The sequence below is a fragment of the Schistocerca americana genome, chromosome X (assembly GCF_021461395.2).
Source record: "Schistocerca americana isolate TAMUIC-IGC-003095 chromosome X, iqSchAmer2.1, whole genome shotgun sequence".
Lineage (NCBI taxonomy): Eukaryota > Metazoa > Arthropoda > Insecta > Orthoptera > Acrididae > Schistocerca > Schistocerca americana.
The window spans coordinates 667,890,088-667,914,493 of NC_060130.1; the positions used below are offsets into that span (position 1 = coordinate 667,890,088).

General features: G+C 39.8%; 1 protein-coding gene across 2 annotated transcripts in view; it reads left to right on the forward strand.

The window, feature by feature from the left end:
- LOC124555092 (segment polarity protein dishevelled homolog DVL-3) overlaps nucleotides 1-24,406 on the forward strand; it is a 126,097-nt gene that overhangs the window by 32,413 nt on the left and 69,278 nt on the right. For both annotated transcript variants that reach the window (XM_047128887.1, XM_047128886.1), the window contains exons 5-6: nucleotides 5,715-5,783; nucleotides 15,490-15,672. In XM_047128887.1, the coding sequence (XP_046984843.1) occupies nucleotides 5,715-5,783; nucleotides 15,490-15,672 (252 nt within the window). The remainder of the gene's footprint in view (nucleotides 1-5,714; nucleotides 5,784-15,489; nucleotides 15,673-24,406) is intronic.

Here is a 24,406-nt window from a genome sequence, read left to right on the forward strand (position 1 = left end):
GGTATATTCGAAGCTCTAGCGACAGGCAACAAGCAGAAAGGTGACGAAGAGTGTAGTGTCAAAAGAAGTTCGAAGATCACCACCAGGGCGAGCATCAGTCATCAGGAGTCGGAGTATGCTGGACTGGTGGCTCGTTCCCGGACTAGGAGAACGTAACACTGAGATGCTGTTCTCTTAAGGAGGGAGCAGTGTGACAGAAGAAGCTGAGTGGCACTGTTGTGTAGTGGTTATGATACTGGACTGTTGCATGAAGGGTCATGAGTTCAAAACTCACCTGGACTGTACAATTTTAATTTCTATATTCGGTTCGAGTACATTCTAGAAGTAGCCATAAATGTCAAGAATCGTTGTACTGGAATGTTCTGTAGCTGTATATATACTGTAGGTGTTCTGGCCAGAAGCAGTTCGCTCTGAGCTCTTGTATGTGCAAGTGCTGAATAAACCTTTGTTAAGTGAGGTTAGTGTTCATCATTCATCTAATTACACCTTCGTCTACGTGACAATATCCAGAGCAATTTGAGAGTTCCTCATTATTGTGATAGGATCCCCCGGCCTATTGTTTAGCCCTACAAGACAATATTTCATTTGTGGGTTTGTTTTTTTTCCGTATAATTTATGCGCATATGGATTTCAGCAGATAAACATCTTCTTTCAAGTGACAAGAATCAACTAAATGCAATGGTCGGCTAAAAATGCTGATATGAAACTGATTGAGCATAGTTGGGATCAGTTGCGTCTTTACTACAGCATTACCTGAGTCATCCTTACATGCTGTATAACATCAGGAGGGCCACTATCAAAGAATGGAATTGGCTTAAGCAACAATATGTTGACCACCTTGTGGACAACAAGCCAAGGGGATTCCAAGTATGTTACAGTGCACAGTTTCAAGCAACACGACATTGAGTGTTATTTTGATTACACAAATGAGCACTTTCAAACATACTTTGTTTACCTTTATTTTGGTTATTGTTTTATTTTTAATTTATGATAAAGTTATTTTTTGTTTTGTTTTCATTCCCTGCTACACTTGAATCTAATCCCCCACACATTTACAGACATGTAGATGGCACAAAACATTTTTTTATTAGTTTAGAATATGCTGGTGTAACTTACCAACATGTACAGCTTTGCTTCTTGTGATGTGAGAAATATGCTGGTGTAACTTACCAACATGTACAGCTTTGCTTCTTGTGATGTGAGAATCAGATGGGAGAGTGTATAGTTAGACATATGGCACCTATTAATGCAACAGATAGCAGGTAGGAGATATTGTTATCACGATTCTTCCAATATATGCTGATCAGAGATTGTCTCTCATATGCTGAAGGAGGTAACAGAATACTATACAATACTCCATATTCTCGACATCTAAGACCTGAAGAAAGTGCTTTCCACACTTGGTATCTTATTACACAGCTGGCTGTTACTGTCAAAGTTTCCTGTTCCTGTAACTGAAGGTGGCTGGGTTCTGCTGCTGCTCTAATGTGGGTTAATATTGACCTGTGCATCATGATGGGCATTGCTATTCAAATTTACTATTGTCTGCTGCAGTCTATAAGGGCATTGATAATACAACCACACCCACCAGATGCTTTGCTAGATTACTTCCATATCAATTCTTGGCTTGTGTTTGTGAACTTGGTACTAAATCACCACCTGCTGAACAAAGGCACATCCACTAGGGCAGAAGATGTGGACAGGCTATGACCGTTGGTTGTACAGGCAGTGCACATCATGTCCTTTGGACTTAAATCAGCTGAACCTCAATGTGTCAGAAGTACTAGGAGATGACACACTTTGGTACTTGTCCACATTTTTCTTTGCTAGTTATTCCAACTGCACTCTTATCCTCACTGCTGTATGCTGCCCACTGGTAAATAGTGATTGAGTTATATTATGGATGCTTTTTCCCAATATACACTTCTGTTTGTGAAAACGTAAAACATTAAGAAACAGTGGTCAGCAACATGCCACAATAGGAGGACATGTAGAACAGCGAAATCATAATAAGTGATTTAAATGGCAGAGAGGTGGTGTACACGCAGTCTGAACAGTGCCTTTTTTTTTGTGATCGGACAGGTCAGTGGCAGGCAACATTGTCAGTGCAGACCCATCATACAAAGTGGAAACATGTAACCAAGTGCCACAGTGCCTTCACCAACATCGTAGGGTGGAATATCGGCATGTGAGTGTGCTTGAATGGGGCAGATGATTTGTCTCTGGGAAGAGGGGCTGTCATTCTGTGACAGTGCGGCTCATAACAGGGCATGCTGCTTTTACAGTGTGGTGTATGTGGAGCCAGTGGAGAGAAGAGGGTCATACACAGTGCCAACAGGGTACCGAATGACACCATGTGACCACAGCAAGAGATGACTGCCATCTTGTCCGCTACACCGTAACAGACAGAATAGCATCGTCCACAGTGTTGGAGCGATGTTAGAGCACTGCAACAGGTGCCAAGAAGTCAGTGGCTCAACACCATCTTCTGTGAGCTGAACTGGTGGCACACATGCCATTGTGTCTGCTTTCATGGACCAGGAACACAATTGGGCAGCATAGCAGACAAATGTCAAGTGTGATGATTTGGGCTAACATTGCGATCTCACCTACCATGTCTTGAGGGCAATCTGAAGAGTTACCACCGCATTAGGGAGGTTTTACGGCCCTAGACACTACCCCTCCTGCAGGTTGTTCCACTTGCCATATTTCAGCAGGACAACACCCAGAAACATGTAGCAAGGAATGTGCAAGCATTCTTCAAAGAATGACAGGTACCACTGCTTCCCTGACCAGCCCATTCCCCTGACATGTCACCCATCGAACATGGCTGGGATATGCTCAGTCACCAGTTTGTTCATTCAGGTCCTCCTGCTGCCATAGTTGATGCTTTGTGAACACTCCTACAAACCGCGTGGTAGAGTATTTCCCGGCAGCATATTCAGGCACACTTTGATTCCACGCCACAGTCTCTGGCAGCTCCGATTGCAGCATGTCGTGGTGCTACCCCATACTGAATGTCCGTAGTCGCAGTGCATGTACATGTCGGTAATGCAAATCATTTGTGTCGTGTCATGTCCATAATCAGTGGAGTTGTGTCAGTGATCACATCTCTCAGGCTTAGTGTTTAACTTTTTTCCAAACAGTAGTGTAGCTATTATGTTGTCTTTTGGTCCACCATGTGTAAATGCAGTAGGAAACACCTCATATGCTGAAAAATTATGCCAGCAATAAATTGCACACAAAAATTCAAAGAGATTCCGGTCATAAGTCTGTAGAAGATCAGAATCAATTACAAAATAATTTAGACAAAATATCTGTATGGTGCTATAAGCAGCACTTGACTGTAAGGATGGAAAGTGTGTGCACCCTCCACGACAGCATTCTGTGTTGTTCAACTTCAGTAACCACACACAGCTTATCTGCATGCATCTCGATGTCCTCTGGTGGGGATACTATAGCAGCCTTGCATAATGATTACTAGATCTTCACCTTTTTTTTGGTGTTAGTGAAGCCACACTTGTGCATCACTTGGCTACGATGATTAGGCAACTCAGTCAGTCACCTGCATTGGCCTGACACAGCTGCAACATTTCTTGTGGTACTTTGTCGTGGTGGTTATTTTAAGTTGTGAATACTCGGAGAACCCAGTGGGTGGTGACCTTTGTCATGTGCAAAATTTTATGCAAGATACTGAAAACTGATCCATGACTTTTGTTCACTTCTTCCACTGTTGATTCAGTAGTAACATTATTGAGCACCAGGGCCTCCACTTACTTGTGATTATCAGTTCTTCCTGTAGAGATGATCTGCCACTTGTTAGGCTACATCGAAAGTGTCTGTGCCACCTAGTCAGTCATATGATGCTGCAGTGTTGCCGTCCAATTATCTCACAGTATTCCACTTCATCAATGAGCAGCACCTTTTTTTCTGGTATAGAGGCACACTGTGGTACAGTGGCAGAGGATTTCAATCTTGACTAGGACTGCAGATAATTACCTGCAAAGAGACTAAAAATTAATTACATAACTTCATTGTTTTGAGGTTATCATGCAAACTGTAACTGCGCCTCATTCAAAGCCCGTGCACATGATCTACAAATAGCATTATTACTAAATCTGCTGCATTATCACTACCTTGAGCACAATAGTATGTTTTTGATTTGACCCCGAAATATTTGAGGAAGTATCATATGTTAGTGGATCTTTGTTCTTTTGTTTGGCCGTCCATCAGTTTTGTGGTTTTCACTGTCAGTATTCATTTTTGATTGTGTTTGTCTTGTTACTGCCTGCAATGGTTCTATTGTGGTGACAATTTCACTGTCTACAAAAGCAGCATATGTAGTATACTGGATGCACAGTATCTGCATTGGAACAAGAAAGCCCTTTCCAACTTTGCACATATGCTCCCCGTAGAGCTCTCCGCCTAGTACTGGATTAGCAGCATGCAGAGGGAAAACTGGTGACATTGCAAAGTATTTTCCCTCTAACTAACTCTGGTTGTTGCAGCGATCCCCAAATCGAGATATTAAACACTCTTTATAAAATGGCATGTAGAAAGCCCTGTGCTTGTAAATGCTGTGGCCAGTACTTTGAATACGGACACCGAGAATCCACTCATGGCAATGATAGGATCCACTGCAGTCATTTCCAATTCAATTGTTCAAGAGTGTACTTACATCTACATCTACATTTATACTCCGCAATCCACCCAACGGTGTGTGGCGGAGAGCACTTCACGTGCCAATGTCATTACCTCCCTTTCCTGTTCCACTCGCGTATGGTTCGCGGGAAGAACGACTGCTGGAAAGCCTCCGTGCGCGCTCAAATCTCTCTAATTTTACATTCGTGCTCTCCTCGGGAGGTATAAGTAGGGGGAAACATCCAGAAACGCACCCTCTCGAAACCTGGACAGCAAGCTAAATCGCGATGCAGAGCGCCTCTCTTGAAGAGTCTGCCACTTGAGTTTGCTAAACATCTCTGTAATGCTATCACGCTTACCAAATAACCTTGTGACGAAACGCGCCGCTCTTCTTTGGATCTTCTCTATCTCCTCCGTCAATCTGACTCGGTACGGATCCCACACTGATGAACAATACTCAAGTATAGGCCGAACGAGTGTTTTGTAAGCCACCTCCTTTGTTGATGGACTACATTTTCTAAGGACTCTCCCAATGAATCTCAACCTGGCACCCGTCTTACCAACAATTAATTTTATATGATCGTTCCACTTCAAATCGTTCCGTACGCATACTCCCAGATATTTTACAGAAGTAACTGCTACCAGTGTTTGTTCCGCTATCATATAATCATACAATAAAGGATCCTTCTTTCTAAGTATTCGCAATACATTACATTTGTCTATGTTAAGGGTCAATAAATTAACTGCAGCCACAGATTCAGTTGTGCTTTGGTAAGTTGTTATCCTAAACTTTTCTTTGTGTTGTTTTGATCCTTGGTTCATTTATTTGCTTGATTTAATAACTTCTGCTATTCATTATACTTGTATTGTAAAAAGACAAATAATTTCAGTGCACATACTGAAAATTTGTTCTTTACACATTTTTTAGAGAATTTATTTGCATATTTATTCTTTTGAATGTTTATTTTTATGACTTACTTTAGACATGCTTCATATATTTTGATTGCATTATTTTTATTGTTCAATATTTCTAATTACTGCTGTTATTTATTTTTTATTTTTTATTATTATAGGCCATCATAACATTCATAAAGGCTCTAGACATCATGGCGATAAATATGAAAAATACAATAAATACAATGGTAAGTGCATGGAACATGGAACACATTTTTTTAGGCTTTACTTAGGCTGTTTGTGTGTATAAAATGTCTTTGCCTTTCCATTACGTTACTGCTTTTGTCCCTGTCCACCCTCCCACACCTTTCTCTCACCCCTACCCTTCCCTCTCACACTTCAAGGGGCTCACAACTGTTTTGTGAGCATATGTGTGGTGAGCATGGGACTGCAAGCAATTGCAGTACTACTTCCTTTTCTGTTTTGCAATTTTATTCTACCGAGCGAGGTGGTACAGTGGTTAGCACACTGGACTCTCATTTGGGAGGATGATGGTTCAAACCTGAGTCTGGTCATCCTGATTTAGGTTTTCCATGATTTCCCTAAATTGCCTCAGGCACATGCCGTGATGGTCCCTTTGAAAGGGCATGGCTGACTCCCATCCCAATCCTTCCCTAATCCGATGGGACCTATGACCTTGCTCTTTGGTCCCCTCCCCCCAAATCAACCAACCAATTCTATTCTCTGGCTATATCTTTCCTCTGGCTTATTCTCAAGGACAGACTTCCTGCTGACAACCTAGATCGATCTTAGGATTTCATTTGTGGCTTCTCCTACATTATTTGCACCAAATATTTTGGTTAACTTTATTTTGGCCCCACGTCTGGATTTGATCTCCACCTTCACAAATACTTTACAGATTGTTCGAGCTGTGCGAGGAATGTGACCCAATACCAAGTATGGTAACCAGTCCACCATATTTGCTCCCAGAAAAGGTCAAAACCGTGTGTTACCGCAGTGATGTGGAGCTGTATTTCCCTACCGTCAATACCTTGTTTTAAATGCCGGCATTTAGTGCATATATCTCTCCGGTGTACATTTGACTCAATTTGTGGAGAGTGTGGTTGGTCACTTCATCAAAACTCACCATGTGTGCTACCACTTGTCTGTGTCAGTTGCGTGAACAACCACCATACCCAATCATCAGAGTGTGCTAACCTACTCAAGGAATGTAAAATCCAGCAACTGAAGGTCACAGATTGTCTCTCATATTTTGAAGCCAGAAAAAAAATGATTGTTTGTATCCAGTGTCAATGATATTGACATTTGCAAGTGCTGTGGCCTGGTAGTTGGCAGTACATGGTGTATTTACTGTTTTAATGTGGACACCTGGTAGTTTTACCAATAAATTTGACTATGGGGTTCTTTCTTGGGAACCCTCTCCCTGGAAATCCGTAAATCAGAGGCCCAACCCCAACCCCAACCAGTGGCTGAAGGAGCCAGGAACTGTGGTCTCATGGCTACCCACTCCTCTTCTTTTCCTACACCCACTGTGGGTAAGCCCTCACAAGAATTTCAGCTATGGACCTGGAGGTGCCAGATCCCCCCATCCCGTTGGGAATTGGAACCGATGTTTGATGATGATCCACCCCCACCAGTGACAGGCAGTGATCTTGGGATACGACCTGTCCTGGCTGCTTGAAGCCTAACCAGGACACCCTCAACAGTGTGATCCAATGGAACTGCAGTGACTATTACTGTCACCTGCCAGAACTACAGTGTCACCTGCCGGAACTACAGGAACCAATTTCCTTTTGTTCTGTGGTATGTGTTGCTTTCCGAGAAACACACTTCACTTGTGACTACTCCTCAACTCTTCATTGTTACCATGAAATCTGTCAGAACCATAGTGGGTCCAAAAGAGTGTCTGGTGGGGTATGTACATTGGTTTGCACAGATGTCGTCAGTGAGTGGGATCCCCTCCATACCGTATTGGAAGTAGTAGCAGTACAGTTGTAAATGACCCTCGCGATCAGCATTTGCAACATTTATTTGTGCCCATATAGGGTACGTACATAACTTATGACCACCATAATCCAAAAACTCTCCCAATTTTTCTCCTACTTTGGGATTTCAATGCGCACCACCCACTGTGAGGAAGTACTACTTCATGTGGTTGGCCGCCTTTGATTGACCACCTTCGTTATGATCTTGATCTGTGTCTTCTTAGTGGGCAGTACTTTTACCCACTTCAGAGGTGGCTATGCACTGTATCAGCTGTAGACCTTATGATCTCTTCCTCCAATCTTGTGGCTTTACTACAAGGACCACTACACAACGATCTTTGTGACAGTGACCACTTTTCAGTGATACTGTATTATCACCGCCCAACACACCAATGATCACTTTGAGCTCTTTGAAGAGCCAGTTGGTAGTTCTGTACCTGTGTTGTCACCTTTGCGCCCTCTGTCAGATTGCATCAACAAGATTATGCGGGTCAGTCACCAGTGAGATCACCCATGCCTCTGGAACTGCTATTCCCCTTCCTGCAGTGTCACTTCCACCACTGGCTCATGTCATGGCGGACAAAACACTTTGCAAGCATTATTCAGGATTGTCAGCGAATCTTGTAATGTCTCAAGTGACATCCTTCATAGACCACCCTCCTCACCTTTAAGTGGCTTTGTGCTAAGGCTCACCATCTGATTAAACGCAGTAGGACTGAATGCTTGAGGCACTAGATTCCACCGGCCGGACTGGCCGAGCGGTTCTAGGCTCTACAGTCTGGAACCGCACGACCACTACGGTTGCAGGTTCGAATCCTGCCTCGGGCATGGATGTGTGTGATGTCCTTAGGTTAGTTAGGTTTAAGTAGTTCTAAGTTCTAGAGGACTGATGACCTCAGAAGTTACGTCCCATAGTGCTCAGAGCCATTTGAACCACTAGATTCTTTTCTTGGGAACATATACCTCTTCGCCTCAGAGGTGGTCCAATCTCTGTAGTCCTGTGGACCACCCAAGATCAATGACTAGTTTGGTTGCTTCTTTCATTGTGATATTTGTACTAGTGCGTCAGATCTTGCTGAACACCCTGCAACCCACTTTGTGACAGCTACAGCACCTATTTCTTAGCTGTCTTATCTGTCAAATGAACAAATGACAAGTAAGAGGCATCTCCCTGTATGAACCTTTCACTGACAGGAAACTACTTCAGGCTGTTGACTCATCACATACCGCCACCTCAGGCCCCTATTCAATTCATAATCCAATGATACATCATCAGAATGTTATTCAAAGATTCTACTCAGGATCTGCAATTGTATTTGGTTAGAATCTGTTTTCTGTTTGTAATGATGAGATATCATCATCCAAATCCATAACCAGTCAAAAGTCAACGTCCATTGACAGCTACCACTCAGTTAACCTCGCCAACATGTGCTGCAAACTGCTTGAAAGGGTGGAGGTCTGACAATTGTGCTGGGTTCTTGAATCATCGATTGTTTTGTCCCTCAATCATCATGGTTTCGAGGAGGGATGTTCCAGAATCAATCATCTATTTGGGTTGGAAATAACGATCTGGCAAGTCTTTCCTAAATGTGACCACCTCATTACAGTCTTAGGGCATGCAACACAGTTTGGTGCAATCACATTTTACTTGACATCAATGGCGGGGGCCTTTGAGGCTCCATATCAATTATTATTCATCAGTTTTTATCTCACCAGTTGTTTTCGGTTAAAGTTGCTATATCACTCAGCTCCACTAGAGTCCAAGAGAACGGTGTCCCATAGGGCCCTGTGTTGCCACTCTTTTCCTCGTTACCATTGACAGGTTAGTGACCTATTTTGGACCACTGGTCATCCCTGTGTTGTATGTCGACGACTTTCACATTTGGTTCAGCTCCCAATCTGTAACCTCGGTTGAACATTTGCTCTGAGGTGCCTTTGGGCTTGGATACTACCCCATCGCTGCCATATATCTTGTGTGAAAACATATGTCGTGCATTTGTCGTCTTACCACGGTATTAGTTGACCACAGTATTATTGCACCTGGGAGTGAGGGAGGTTTGGTCAGCTTAGCATGAGGCAGCAGGTAATTGAATTTGATAGTATATGCACAGCTGACCTGACTGGAACTGAAAGAAGCATTGACATTGTGATAAGCTTTACTTAATCACTATTTTACTTGTTTACTGTAATATCACTGCATGTTTCCAATAACGGTAAAGTGCAGTAATGTTGTGGTTGAGTAGTTCATACTGACCCAGAACACTACTTGGGCACCCAGCACTTGGACATTGTTGCAAAGTCCAGATTTTTAGGATTCCTCTTTGATCAAAAAATGACATAGCTGTTCTGTATTTGTAAACTAATGATAGCTGCATGTGAAAGCTTAACACTATCTGCTTCCTTGCCCACACATCTTAGGGTGAGGATTGTGCTACTTTCCTCCATATTTACTGGCCCCTGATCTCATCCTAACTGAACTGTGGTAATTAGGTTTATGACTCGGTGGTGTCTTCAGCTTAAAAAATGTTGGACTCAGTCCATCATCTGGCCACTGATGCCTTCTGGACTAGTCCAGTAGACAGTCTCATCAGTGAAGCAGGGATTTTTCCCTCTTCATTTCAGATGGTACCAGCTCATACTGACTGTTGCAGTTGCCAACTGAAAATTTCCTAATCACCCAACTTACCAAATTCTTTTCACATAGGAAGGACATTGACCTACAGAAACCCGCCCTCAGGTGGTAATGCCACTTTGACTGCACATCCTCCCGTTTTTTTCCTGCAAGCACCCACCCCCCTCCCCCCCCCCCACCCCCAAATCCTTGCCCTTGTTTAGTACTCAAACCACAAATTGTCTGATCTTCTTCAAGGAGCTATAGTTTGTCACCCTCAGACATTTCGGCATCTGTTCCTTTCAGTTCTTCTTCAAGAGTTTCAAGGAGTTAGTGACATTTACACTGTTTGTTCTAAAACCACATTTACTCCGGTTGTTCTAACACTACGGATAAGATGGGAGATGTAACAGCATCTCCCACTGATCAGAAACATTTGTTGCTGGGAACATATAGAGTGTTTATAGTAGAGCTGATTGCCATTAAAAGAGCCCAGTATTTTGTCAGTAACCTGCCCCAACCATTTCTTAATTTGTAGTGACTCTGTGAGCAGTCTCCAGGCTAATGATCAGTGTTACTCTTGTCACCCTGTGATAACTGCTGTTCATGACCTTAGTCATACTGCCTGCTCATTTGTCTTTCTCTGGATCCCAAATCATGTGGATATCCCATGGAGTGAATAGGCCAGCCATTTAGCTACTGAGCCAATTACTCGCCCAACATTCGTTTTGGCAGTCCCGGATGTAAATAAGACCTCTCCTCACTCGAATGTGGAACATCATTTGCTAGGCTACTGCTGCCACTAATATACTCTGCACTATCAAAGAGACTACTGATGCATGTTGCTTCTCCTCCAGTTTCTCCCAAAAGGAACCCACCATCCTAAATCATACTGGGTTAACATGGTGTTTCATCGTGTATAATGAGCCGCCGGTGGCTTCCCCTTCTCCGGTGGCTTCCCTCTCTCATTCCTTCCCCTTTCCGTCCCACTCTCTCATTCCTTCCCCACTCTCACCCCATCTCTCTCTCTCTCTCTCTCTCTCTCTCTCTCTCTCTCTCTCTCTCTGGATGAGTATTGTGAAATGTAATTATTAAAGTCTTCTTTACAATTTGGGAACTTTATTTGTTAGATGCTCTTTCTCTTTTTGTCACCTCTCATGTAAAATCGTGTTTTAATTGATAAACTTTATTAGCATGTGTACTAATTTATTGATTAACTGTTCGCTGTTCAATGCTTCATGTATAAGATTTTATCAATTTATACAAAAATATATTAGAAATCTAATACTTTCTTAACTTTTATTTGTCTGTCCTTGTTGAAATTCATAGTCCTTATGTGTATTTGGAATAAACTGCCTTCAACTATTTACATCAGATTTTAAAATTTTATTGAAATATTTTTATTTGCAGGAAAAGTTTGCTATTGTTTTCCATTTTAGCTCTCCCCTCCCCCCCCCCCCTTTTTCCCTTTTTTTCTGCATATGGTCTCTTGGCATGTGTTGTATTAAACTGTTCGAAGTTCAGGGTTTTTTACTGTCCTCTGGAGAGAAAATAACATTATTATTATTAATGTGTGTGTGTGTGTGGGGGTGTGTGTTTAATCTTAGAAAGGTAGCTATTAAACAAAATTCTACACCCATATGTACAACTGACATTCAGTGCCCTATCTGTATGCTGCATGGTAGGTTATAATCAGAGAAAATGTATGCAATAATTGATTTTATGAAATTATTATTATTATTATTGCTGCTATATTCTAATCTCTCTCTCTCTCTCTCTCTCTCTCTCTCTCTCTTTTCTAATTGTCTCTCAATCTCTCTGTTTACTATTACTGAGAACTGTAATTTAACAGATGTTAATAAAAACCATGTTTTTTTTTTTTACGTGAACAATGGAAATTATTTTGGTACAGCTTGTTACTTGGTATATATCTTTATTTGTAAAAAATATGGTTTTTTGATGATTAAAATACTCTGTTTAATATTGGTCCCTGATTGAGAATAAAACTACAGTGTTATTCGAGATTGTAACAAATTTTGGTTTTTGTTTTGAATTGTTCATTACATGTGCATACACTTTACTTGGGTCTTCTCTTGCTTCCAGTATGTGTACATAACAAAAACTTCACGTGTTATCAAACTTGCTGAATGTCTTCCGATCTTGGATCTTCAGGCAATTTCCATTAGGATTATAGGGCCTTGTTGTTGACATCATGCTGGCCGCGGTGGTCTCGCGGTTCTAGGCGCGCAGTCCGGAACCGTGCGACTGCTACGGTCGCAGGTTCGAATCCTGCCTCGGGCATGGATGTATGTGATGTCCTTAGGTTAGTTAGGTTTAAGTAGTTCTAAGTTCTAGGGGACTGATGACTACAGCAGTTGAGTCCCATAGTGCTCAGAGCCATTTGTTGACATCATACACATATACCCATGTTCCATCACCTGTTATAGTCTTCTTTAGAAGCTCTTGATCATTGTCAGCTTCATTCAGCAATGCCTTAGCGATGTCTACCAAGTCATTTTTGGTCGAAATTCAACAATTTCAGAACAAATTTTGGTGATACATGTTTCATGCCCAAAACATCTGAAAAAAATTACTTGGCATGAACCAAATAATATGCCAACATCATCAGCAACCTTTCTAATGATGATTCGGTGGTTTTCCAGAACCATTTCCTTCAATTCTTCCATACTGTCATTAGTAATTTATGTGCTAGGGCGTCCGGGACAGTCATCATCTCCAACATCTTTTAGACCCTCCTTGAAATGTTTTTATCCCTTGTAACTCTTATCTTACTCATAGCGGATTCACCAAGAGCCACAATCAACATTTCGAGTGTGGTGCTGCACTTAATTCCATTTTTTTGAGCAAAATTTAATGCTAATTCTTTGATCCACCTTTATCTAAAGTAAAAATTTGCCTGGTGCTTGAAAAGTTTATAACCTTTTCAAGTGTGAACAATAAACTAAATTGAAAACAGCTGAAAATACAAACATACATCAGGAACATGTGTACCAACAAGATAAAAAATTTGAAGATCAAATGCATAAAGCCTGCAAGCTTAGAAAACTTTCTTTACTTTTTGATCGCACCTCGTATAGTAGAAATTATTTATGATAATAGTTTTAAAATATTTTCGTGATTAATTTTGGTCTGTATGTTTAAAACAACCAAGTCAGAAAGCAACTTTAACTGAAAACAATCAAATATTTTGCTTGTTGGATTGTTCAGTGTTCACATTACCCGTGAAGTCTTCTGTGCTTGACAAGATGTCTACCATGAAATTGTTTAGTGCTGTGTTACTACTGTCTCACTTTGAGAGACTGAAAGTGATTTGTGATGTCATTTAGATGTATACATGTCCTGGACACTATCATATAGTATACTTAAAACACACAGACAGCTTTCCAAAGTAAAAACTGTCGGTTATTGTGCAACAGTGTAATTTTACCAGATGAATAAGTTGAGTCTTTGCAGAGTGAATGTCATTGTGTATTGCTCACAAAGTGGTGGTGGTGTTTATTTTATGATTTTACACAGAAATCCATCATTTGTTATCACCTTGCTGGTTAATTATGAAGGTCCAATTTATGGAAAAATCATAAAACTTGTTATTTTTCTTCATAAGATGTGACTTTGTTAAATTCAGTCTCACAGGAGCTGCTTGGTGGTTTACTTTTTTGTAGCTGGATTAGCTGTGTTCGAAGGGTTGGAAGCGCAAGATCATCATCTGTGAAACAGATTTTTGGAAAAATTAATTTTATATCATGTAAGAAATGCGGAAGGGACAATTGGCAATGTGCACAGGATTTTTTGTGTGCCTTTACAATAACTGCACAATGACTGGATTCTATAACTCTTCTCAATTGCTTTGAAGCATCAAATTTCACAGGATACATACATGTCCTCAGGTTTGGAGGCGATATTCAAAAGCTGTTACCCAGCTCAGCACATTTGTGAGACATTGCCATTATTACCGACATAGATGGAAAGACAGATAATAAATGTGGCACCATAGTTTTGGCACTGCATTTATATTCAAGAAGAATATGGCTCAAATATTTTCAGGCTATTGTAATTACACTGTTGGCCATCAGAATTGCAATGCCATGAAAGTGATCTGCAGCAAATGCCAAATTGGTATTAAGTATACTACGTGCTTGGGTATGCAGGTGATCAGTATTTCACTGCAACCACACACAGTAGATAGGAATAACGCCTTCTACATTCTGTATTTAAGGAAAGATTACAAAGCAATTTCCTCATTCAAAAATCTTATTTGTATGTTGCTGGTTTGTGACAAGATTGTGTTATTCCCTGTGTAAGGAAGAGAGATTTTGACGATCGTGTTGCAGTTGGACAGCAGCTGTATTGTAGTGTATTGTGAATATGATTTATCATTCCACAATATTACTCACTTTCCTCCAACTGGTGAACTGATCTATCCACACAGCTATAGAGGGACATACAGTTAAATGAGGACTCTGAACTAAGGTGTAACTTCATATTTTCACATTGACAAAAATTACCAGAATGTAAGATGTTTCAAGTAACACACAAAAATCCTAGGCCAAAGAAGGAAACATAGGGTCCGTTATCTGGCACATTGCCACTGCGTCACTGATTGGATATTATATTTATTTTCCTCTGTCCTATAAACGTGCATACCCAGTGAATTTCTTTATACCTGTTGTGCAATCTCTAATCCAAACCATGGTTCAGTTTGCCATTTTTCACGTGTACAAAGTAGTGCATAGTTTTATTTTGTACCCATAATGTCGCTTCTGAAAGTGTTCTCTAGCAGAGTAATTAGTATACCTTTTTGATATGAGGAAACTTATAATGATTTGCTAGAGTAGCATTTGTGTTGTGATGAAATAGTATTAGTTTTATTACCATTTTGATATGAGGAAACTTATAGTAATTTGCTAGAGTAGCATTTTTGTTGCTATGAAATAGTATTAGTTTTATACTTTTTTAAACTTTGAAGGTGTTTAAACTTAACTTTCTGTATTATTTTCTTTCTGACGTGTTCTATTAATTGTGCTCTTCTGTTTCTTCTGTGATGTAATCTTCTGTGATGTAATCATCTGTAATATCACTCTGCATATTTCTTCTCTTCTCTCTCTCTCTCTCTCTCTCTCTCTCTCTCTCTCTCTCTCTCTCTCGTCAGCTTAAACTTTTTTTGAATTCTTATAAAATTAATATATGCTGTTAGCTTTGTAAGTAAATATGTATTACATTGTTTATGAACAGTAAATGTTACGAGGATTGCAGAATTTTGTAAGTATTGTAAAATTTTTCAAATAAAGTATGTGGATCTGTTATTTTGCATTGCAGGACTCCGCATAAATGGCCACTCAAAACATCGTTCTGGGCATGGATATGAGTCATCATCAATGCTCAGTTCTGACTTGGAATCCACTAGTTTCTTGGAATCTGAGGATGATGTATCCAGTAGAATTACGACAACAACAGGAAGAGCAACGAATCTGTCGGTTGACAGGCAAACTCTTGGAACAGGTAAGTGCATTAAACCCGTTTTGAGCTGTTTATGTTTGAACTCTTATAATTTGTCACGATCAAGAATTGCATGTATATGTTGATGTCTTCAGCTGGTGTAATATAATTCTCTCTCTGATGGAGAAGTTTCTGCTCATCAATTTGACACACAATTAGCCTGAGAAGCAAGTGGCTAACATTTTGAATCTTTGGAGTAGTAGATTTAATTTTTTGTGCTTACTCTAAAGCACAAAAGCTAATTTCTTGATGGTTTATAAAATGAGAATTCATCAGTTTTCTCTCTTTGTCCATTTGTGAAATGAGTAAGTGCTCCATGTCAATAAGGGCTATTAAACCCAAACAGAGAAATCTGAAGAGCCTTGCTTTGTGTGATAGTCTGGTGGTGGTGGTGGTGGTGGTGGTGGTGTGTGTGTGTGTGTGGGGGGGGGGGGGGGTGCATGAGCGTGCGTGCATTTTTTCAAGAACCATTAATATAGTCTGCATTAAAGCATTAATTGATAGTCCCTTTCATCTTTTTCTTAACAAGTTATTGTTCAGGAAAAAGACAAAGGTAGTGTACATTAAAAAGAAATACTTAAGTTTACTACAAAAAAAGAGTTCACTAACTGTTTAAATTTTCTCACCATTATTTCATAGGGCTTTTTGCAATGTAAATGAACAAAGCAGCCCTGAAGGATAGTTATTGACTACCTAAATATAATATGCAGCTATGAAAATAAACTTATCACTATTTAACTGTAAAGGATACTGCTGATTTGTTGAACACTTAGTAAATTCAGTAGCTAATCAAGGAGAAATTTGGAACAGAAATTGAAGTTTTAGGGTTTGTCACTGGAATTCTGTGAGACAGATCAAAATAATTGGAAGATAAGTTGAATGGTATGGGGTCGCAAAATGAACTCCGACAAAAGTAAAACAAGGGTAATGGAATGTAGTCAAATAAATAGAGACGCTGGAGGCATAAGATTCTGGAATCAAACCTCCAGACCTTTGGATCCATAGTCTAGCAGCATGGGGGGGAGCGGGAGGAAAATTTGACTAAAAGAAGGAATATGCAGGAGTCATCCTGAGGTAACAAAGTGCAGTTAATTTGATAATGTAAGAAAGTTAGGGGTAAAAAATTATCGAGGTAGACTGAGACTTGTCTGTTATAAGTGGTTTCAAGAGCATGTAGGTTACTGAAGTTATGCAGTGATGACAAGACTGGTACAGGATAGACTAGCTTGGCACCACCTCCTCCTCCTCCTCATTAAAGTCTGGGCATTATATGTGTTGTGATGTTTCTAAACACAGGAAGCAAGTGTGCTGGCATGAATTTGTTGTTGTCTATTATGAACCATATTAATACATGTTATAACAATGTTCAAAGTGAAATTTTGACAGTAGCATTCAATCTCTTAGTAAATTTGGAGACCAATGGGCCTAAAGAGGCTCTAAGAATTCTCTCGCTTTGACAAAGTATCCAACTTTTGTTTTATGTTAGTTTTTTTTTTTTTTTTTTTTTTTTTTTTTTTTTTTTTTTTTTTTTTTTTTTTTTTTAAAATTGGTAATTCCTTGAAAGTAACACACCTACATGTAAGCTGTTTGTCCATCCTTGCCTAACTCAAGGTGAAACTGTCTGATTTATCTAGGGTAATATCCTTTGGTTTTGGATTACTGTAGTTCATTGTCGTGCATTTATTCCAGAATGTAAGAGATGCATCTGAAAAGTTTGGTGAATGGTCTCATAAAATACGTGAAACAAGTGTTACAAATAAAATACTTTTACTGACCTTGAAGGTAATCACCATTTGCTACAGCACCGTTCTGACATCGGTTGTAAAGCTGTTAGAAACTCAGTAAACACTGCTTGTGGAATCGGTTGAAGCACCATGGTCACCTATTGTTGGAGATGTACAATGTCTGTGACTATTCATGAATACTTTCACTGTCTCTACGTACCTTCAGCCCTTCTGCTTTCATTATCAAAGACAACCGTTGATTGTCTGCAAGTGTCTGTCATACATTTGTGTCATCGTAAAATGGAGCAATGCATTAACATGAAGTTTTGTTCCAAATTACAGAAAAAGCAATGGAGACTCGAGGACTGTATCTGCAAGTGTATGGTGTTGAAGCAGTGAGTAAAAATGGCGATTTTGAGTGGTTTAAGAACTTTACAGGTGAAAATGATGGTGTCGAGGGTGAGCCACATTCAGGTCAACGCACACGATCCCAGAAAACATTAGACTAGTGCGACAGATGCTTGCAGATGATTGGCAGCTGTCTTTCTGAATAACAGCAGAGGTGTTGAAGATAAACAAAGACATTGTAAGCACTATTGTTCATGAACATTTCCAGACAATTCAGATATCTAACAACAGATGACCATGGTGCTGAGAGCTATTCTACAGGAAGCGTTTGCTGACAGTTTCCAACAGCTTTACAACCGATGTTAGAACTGTGTTGTAGCTAATGACGAGTGCTAGGAAGGCCAGTAAAAGTATTTCGTTTCTAATTCTTGTTTCCTTCATTTTGTGATACCATTCACCAAACTATTCAGATGCACCTTGTAGTTTGATAAGTTTTGTTTCCGATTGTATGTAACTCTTCAGAAGCACAAGATGTAGGACACAATTTGACTAAGAACAAAAAGAAATTGGGCTGAAATGAAATGTCCTCAGTTACACATTCACAAAATCCAGTTGCACCAGCTGTAATGATTTGTCTTGCAGCTTGTATCACCAGAATGAACTTAACTGAATGGCCTCTTATGTGGCCAGGGGGAAAGGTTTCATCAGACATGATCATTTCTTTGAATTGTGTGAAGTATTGAGTTCTACCACACCACATTCACAGTCTTGTTGCTGTGGTTATCCTAGGAGTCTCTCACATGTCCTAAGAAACTTCAGGCTTATGTTGTAATAATGCTTGGTGATATACAGAGAATGAGCTTAAGATAGTGTTGCTTCAGAACTAAGATATTAATTCTAGTGTGTTCCTGTAATACAGCCACAGAGTAAAGAGAATGGTTTAAGTTATGGAAGTTTTAAGATCTTAAAATTTCTATTTATCACTGACAATGGGACTGCACTTAATTGTCATGACCAATTTCGCCCAAATTTGTAGTATATGCAGAGCTTGGCCAGAAATGAAAGTAGCATAAGTGGGAGCTCCAGATAGCCAAGCATTTAGAAAAAACACATTTTTGGTGTGGGTCGGGTGAGATGTCAGCCACTAATGTCAGCTTAATTTATAGCCAACTGTTGGTGCAGTGAAAAGAGCAAAGCACGGTAGTCCAAGGGTCGTGGGGGCAATTTCAAATTGACATATGAAGGACTCTGCAAAAAGTAAGTCGTAGTGAACATATCTGTGGAAACTTAGGCAGAACCCCTCATGGTGATTGCCCATGTGAAAAACTTTCACTGTGCACAAACTGCCCAGACCTACACCATCCCAAGTTGTAAGTATGCTTGATTTTTAAAGATAAGACCTTTAAGTGCTGTCATACTTTGAATCCTAAATAATACGAGCAAAAGTTTTGCTAAATTTAATAGTAGCAATTTCTCTGTTCAAATTCAATGACAATTCCATAAATTAGTATGCTGTTTGAGGGAGAAGTTACCACATCCCTGGAACATTTCCAATACCTTATCAGTGGAAACCACTCTGCTGATGCGGCTGGTGGCTCTCCATTCTTCTCCAATGTCAGTGGAGGGGTGGTGTATCCGCCCCCTCTCCCCAATATCCCCATAGCAGTCTTCCTCAATTATTTTAACTGCCTCACACATAGTCAGTGGCAGAAAGGAGTAAGAGCTTTGGGCCATATAATAATACCAATGTATTCATGCCCAGATGTACAACCAGACAAGCCCCCAAAAGAATTAAAATCTTTGAACAAAATTGAAAATGTAAAGGAAAAGAAAAGAAGTAAGTCAAGAACCTGTGTGACAATACCATTATATCTTGAGTCTTTCCCTACAGACCAACTATCTGTAGATATTGCTGTTCCACTAGTCGTACAGGAAGCCTGGGAAGCAACAGTGATTTGAGAGGGGATTTTGGGCAAGGCAATTTGTTTAACGATGAGACAATGGAGCTGTAACAGCTATTATCAACATCTGGCTAAAATCAAGCAGTTAGTGTGTGTTTTCCCCATAATATGTGTTGCTGTGCAAGAATCTTTGTTATTGGAGGGTCACCTGCCTACATTCAGGAACAACCATGTTTTTAGTAACAGTAGAGATATCGCAATGAGGGCTTAGAAGGTATTTGCACATTGGTACAGTCATCCACTTTTAGTAAGAAAGTACTACAGAATACTGCTTTTGAGGTCGTAGTTGTTAGAATCTACCTACCTTGGTAATGATTTGCAACTTGTACCTCCAACCCAGATAGATATATACACTAGGCTGACAAGTCATGGGATACCTCCTAATATCGTGTAGAACCTTCTTTAGGCCATCATAGTGTGGCAACTCGACATGTCATGGACTCAACCCAAGTCCTTGGAAGCCCCCTGCAGAAATATTGAACCATGCTGTCTATGTAGTTGTCCATAATTCGGAAGTCTTGTCGGTGCAGCATTTTGTTCACCAACTAACCTCTCAGTTATGTCTCATAAATGTTTGACGAGATTCATATTGGATGAAGTGATGGGCCAAATCATTCACTCGCATTGCCCAGAATGTCCTTCAAACCAGTCGTGAACAAATATGGCCTGGTGACATGTTTGGGAACATGAAGTTCATGAATGGCAGCAAATGGTTTACCAGTAGCTGAACATAACCATTTCCAGCCAATGATTGGTTCATTTGGACCAGAGGACCCGGTCCATTCCATGTAAACGCAGCCCATTTCATTATGGAGCCACCACCAATGTGTACAGTATCTTGTTGACAACTTGGGTCCATGGCTTTGTGGGATCTGCATCACACTCGAACCCTATCACCAGCTCTTACCAACTGAAATTGGGACTTGTCTGACCAGGCCACAATTTCCCAATTGTATAGGGTCCAACTGATATGATCACAAGCCCAGGAGAGGTGCTGCAGGCGATGTGCTATAAGCAAAGGCACTCACGTCAGTCATCTGCTGCCATAGCCTATTACTGCTAAATTTCACTGCACTGTCCTAAAGGATACATTCGTTTACATCTCAAATTGATATTTGTGGTTATTTCACACAGTGTTGCGTGTCTGTTGGCACTGACAACTCTCCTGCAAACACCACTGCTCTTGGTCATTAAGTGAAGCCAATCGGCCACTGTATTGTCTGTGGTGAGAGGTAATGCCTGAAATTCGGTATTCTCGGCACACTCTTGACACTGTGGATTTCGGAATATTGAATTCGCTAATGATGTCCGAAATGGGATGTCCCATGCATCTGGCTCCAAGTACCATTCTGTGTTCAAAGTCTGTTAATTCCTTACGTGCTGCCATAATCACATTGGAATCCTATCCACATAAATCACCTGAGTACAAATGACAGCTCCGCTAATGCCCTGCTCTTTTATAACCTGTGGACACAATTCTACTGCCATCTGTGTATGTAGATATCACTATTCCATGACTTTTGTCTCCTCACCTACACTAAAACCCTGTATTTACAAATATTCTTTTAAGGAATCCACACTTTTCATGAGTATTCTGCCAGTTCCTATTACATTTCCATAAGAACATAGTTACTGACATATGGGTTTAAGAAACTGTGCTTTAAGGGAAACTCTGTTTTCAAAAATTATATATTAAACAGTTCTCAAACTGAAACCCAGTTATGACATTCTTAACATTTTTTAACAAGTTTTGTGAAATTACTGTTACAGAAAATGTAATTCACAATTTTTCCCCCATCAGATGTTATAGTTTTAGATTGATAATTTCAAACATGTCGATTTCCACGCATAGGTCACTTTACTCAACATCCCAGAAAATGTTTCTATCTATTTCTCACATTGTGTTATTTATTGGAATGTTGAATTCTACACTGCAAAGTTTGCGTAGTTGTGGCTTTCAAATGCCACTACGCAGATTCAGCAGAAGCTGACAAGCATTTGTGATGTTGAAGACAATTAGAATGTTAAACTTGTCGACTTTTTAAATAAATATGATTTGGCACCATCTTCTCTGTAGGCCATGAAATGAAAAAAAGAAGGCATTCCTGAATGCTGAAAATCACTGTCCTCCTACACTTAAAAAAGAGAGAACATTCATGCTTCAGATTTTAAATGAACCTACATACTTTTCAGTTAAACTGCATAGTTATCTATTAAAATCAAAATTTTTGTGGTTATCTGGTATAAAGCTACATTCAGTTTTCCCCTCAGTTCTGCCATATCCACGACGCTAAAGTAACAATGGAGAACAGAGAAAGAATAGCTGCAGTTTGTTTTGTGGTTGAAGCTGTGTTGCTTCTTTATTTATTTCTGGATAGCAGATCAAAAGTTGTTTATTTTCTGCAGTACAACTTCATGTCAGCCTACAGAAAGTTCTAGTTTTTGTATTAAAATTTCTTATACAGCTGCTTTTTTCCCCACACAATTGGAATATGAAATACATAGTCATGAACATTCCAGAAGCTTTCAGTAAAATCCAAAAGCTCATCTTTTTTTCTATGGAGTTAATGATGGTAACAGGATAGGTTCAGGTGACAGACAACAGTAAGTGTAAAAAGTGTGGAATTACTGGAGGGAACGGAGTAGTTGACAGTCACTAAAGACTAGTCTCTCGCCCAAGCAGATAACCAGTTAGATCTGGTAATTTTACAGTTTATTACTTAGGTGTGACACCATACGTGATAAACTGCCCAGCTTAAATGTAGATGTGCAGGCTCCTTAAGGACTTAAAGACCATCCTCTTAAAATAAATAAAATAAAAATAAAAAGGAAACTGCCATAACCTTTCTTACCAAAATATAAGTGTATAAAGGTAAGCAGTAGACTTGAAAAGTAGCGAACATTGGAAAATGAATATTTTGATACAGTTAGTATCGGATTTGGGTCTAGAAAATTTTTGTTGCTGATGGAACTGTGGTTTACTGTAATTTATAGGATGTTTTAAAAATTGCTTTCACAAACTTTAGGGGCACCGTGTTTCTTCCTGGTAACTGTACAAGTCACCTGTAGATGTGGTCATAATTCATCCTGTGTAAGCTAAATACAGAGAGAAGAGATGATGATTATTATTATACTTCCGCATGCTGTTGCAGATATTCGAGCAAGTGTGGCATTACAGGACTTGGTTGCGATGATGACATCCTAGCTTTTGCACATCAGATTTATATAAGTGACTGTATGATGCTTGTGGAAAGAGCTAATCAGAGATAGGTGAAAGGGGGGAGGGGGTGGTGGTGATTGTGATGATGATGAAGAGGCAAAGAAGAGGAGTATTCAATTGCACTAAGCTTTTACACATTCCATGTAGATGAGTTGGCTCTAGCCAGTGTCAACCACCTACAGCAACACTTCATGTCAGTACGTTATTCTGACGCGGAAAAGGAAATTACACTTACTGATAAATGCCTATTGAGTTTGTGAAAAATGTGTGGTATTAAAATATATTTTAGAACTTGCTAGGATTAAGTCATGTGCATTTGTGATTAAATAGTGCTACCTATATGTCTTAGAAATCTCCAAATTATGTTTGTGAGTCACTTAATTAGCATGCTGGAGCTAAATCCAAATTTAACTGAAAAATATTTTAGTCCCCAGAGATTTGTTAAAAAGTGGTTGTACTGTATTCATACGTATTATAAAAATGGATCTATGTATACATGTACATATGTTCCACCTCTCCTCCTAAACCATTTGACCAATTTCAACCAAACTTGGTATACCTATCGCTTACTGTCTGGAAAGAATCACTGTGGGGATACAAGAACCTCCTACCTGTCAAGGGGATGGTTGTGGGTGTGAAAAAGCAGTATAGCCCACCACACGTGAATACCCATACTTTAATCAACCATTAATTGAGGCTGAGAGCACTTAGTGAATTGCCACAAACTTTACACGCTACTGTAATTTCAAACAATCGTGAAACTTTTTCTCACAGACAACCTCCAAAAAATGATAAAAGGAAAAAAGTTTATCGCTTACTACATTTTCACTGTTTGTACAGTAAAACTGCAAAATGAAGAATGATATTTTAATTTATTACTTCTTTACTGCTAATTACATTAGACCCACATTTGCAGACAGTATTTTCATATACCACTGAATGTACCTGCGAAATTATATCATTGTATGATATACAGTTCAGAAGATATGGCATCATAGACATTGACCAGTATGAAAATGAAACTACAGAGTAAAATTCACTAAAAATACCAGTGAAATATGTGTGGTACATGTTAAATATGTGTGAGGTATATTTGGATGTGCATATGTGGGCAAAGGCCCAGAGGGAAAGCTCATCTCAAACCCCTGGAATTATTTCAACCAAATTTGGTACACACATGGAGTTATACTCTGCAAAGAAATATTGTTGGGGTAAGAACCACCAGCCTCCTGTTGGAGAGGGGGTGGTGATGCAGAGAGAGAAGGAAGAGGAGGAGGTTGGACACAGATGGGAAGAGGAGGGATTGACAGAGATGGGAGGCAGGAGGAGATGGACAGAGAGGAGTAGGAGGAGATAACAGAGATAGGGGAAAGAGGAGATGGATCAATAGAAGATTAAATACATACCTGGGCAACACTGAGTACTCAGCTAGTATTTAGTAAAGACATGGAAGAACTATATAATAGTTACCCCTTCCCTGGTGG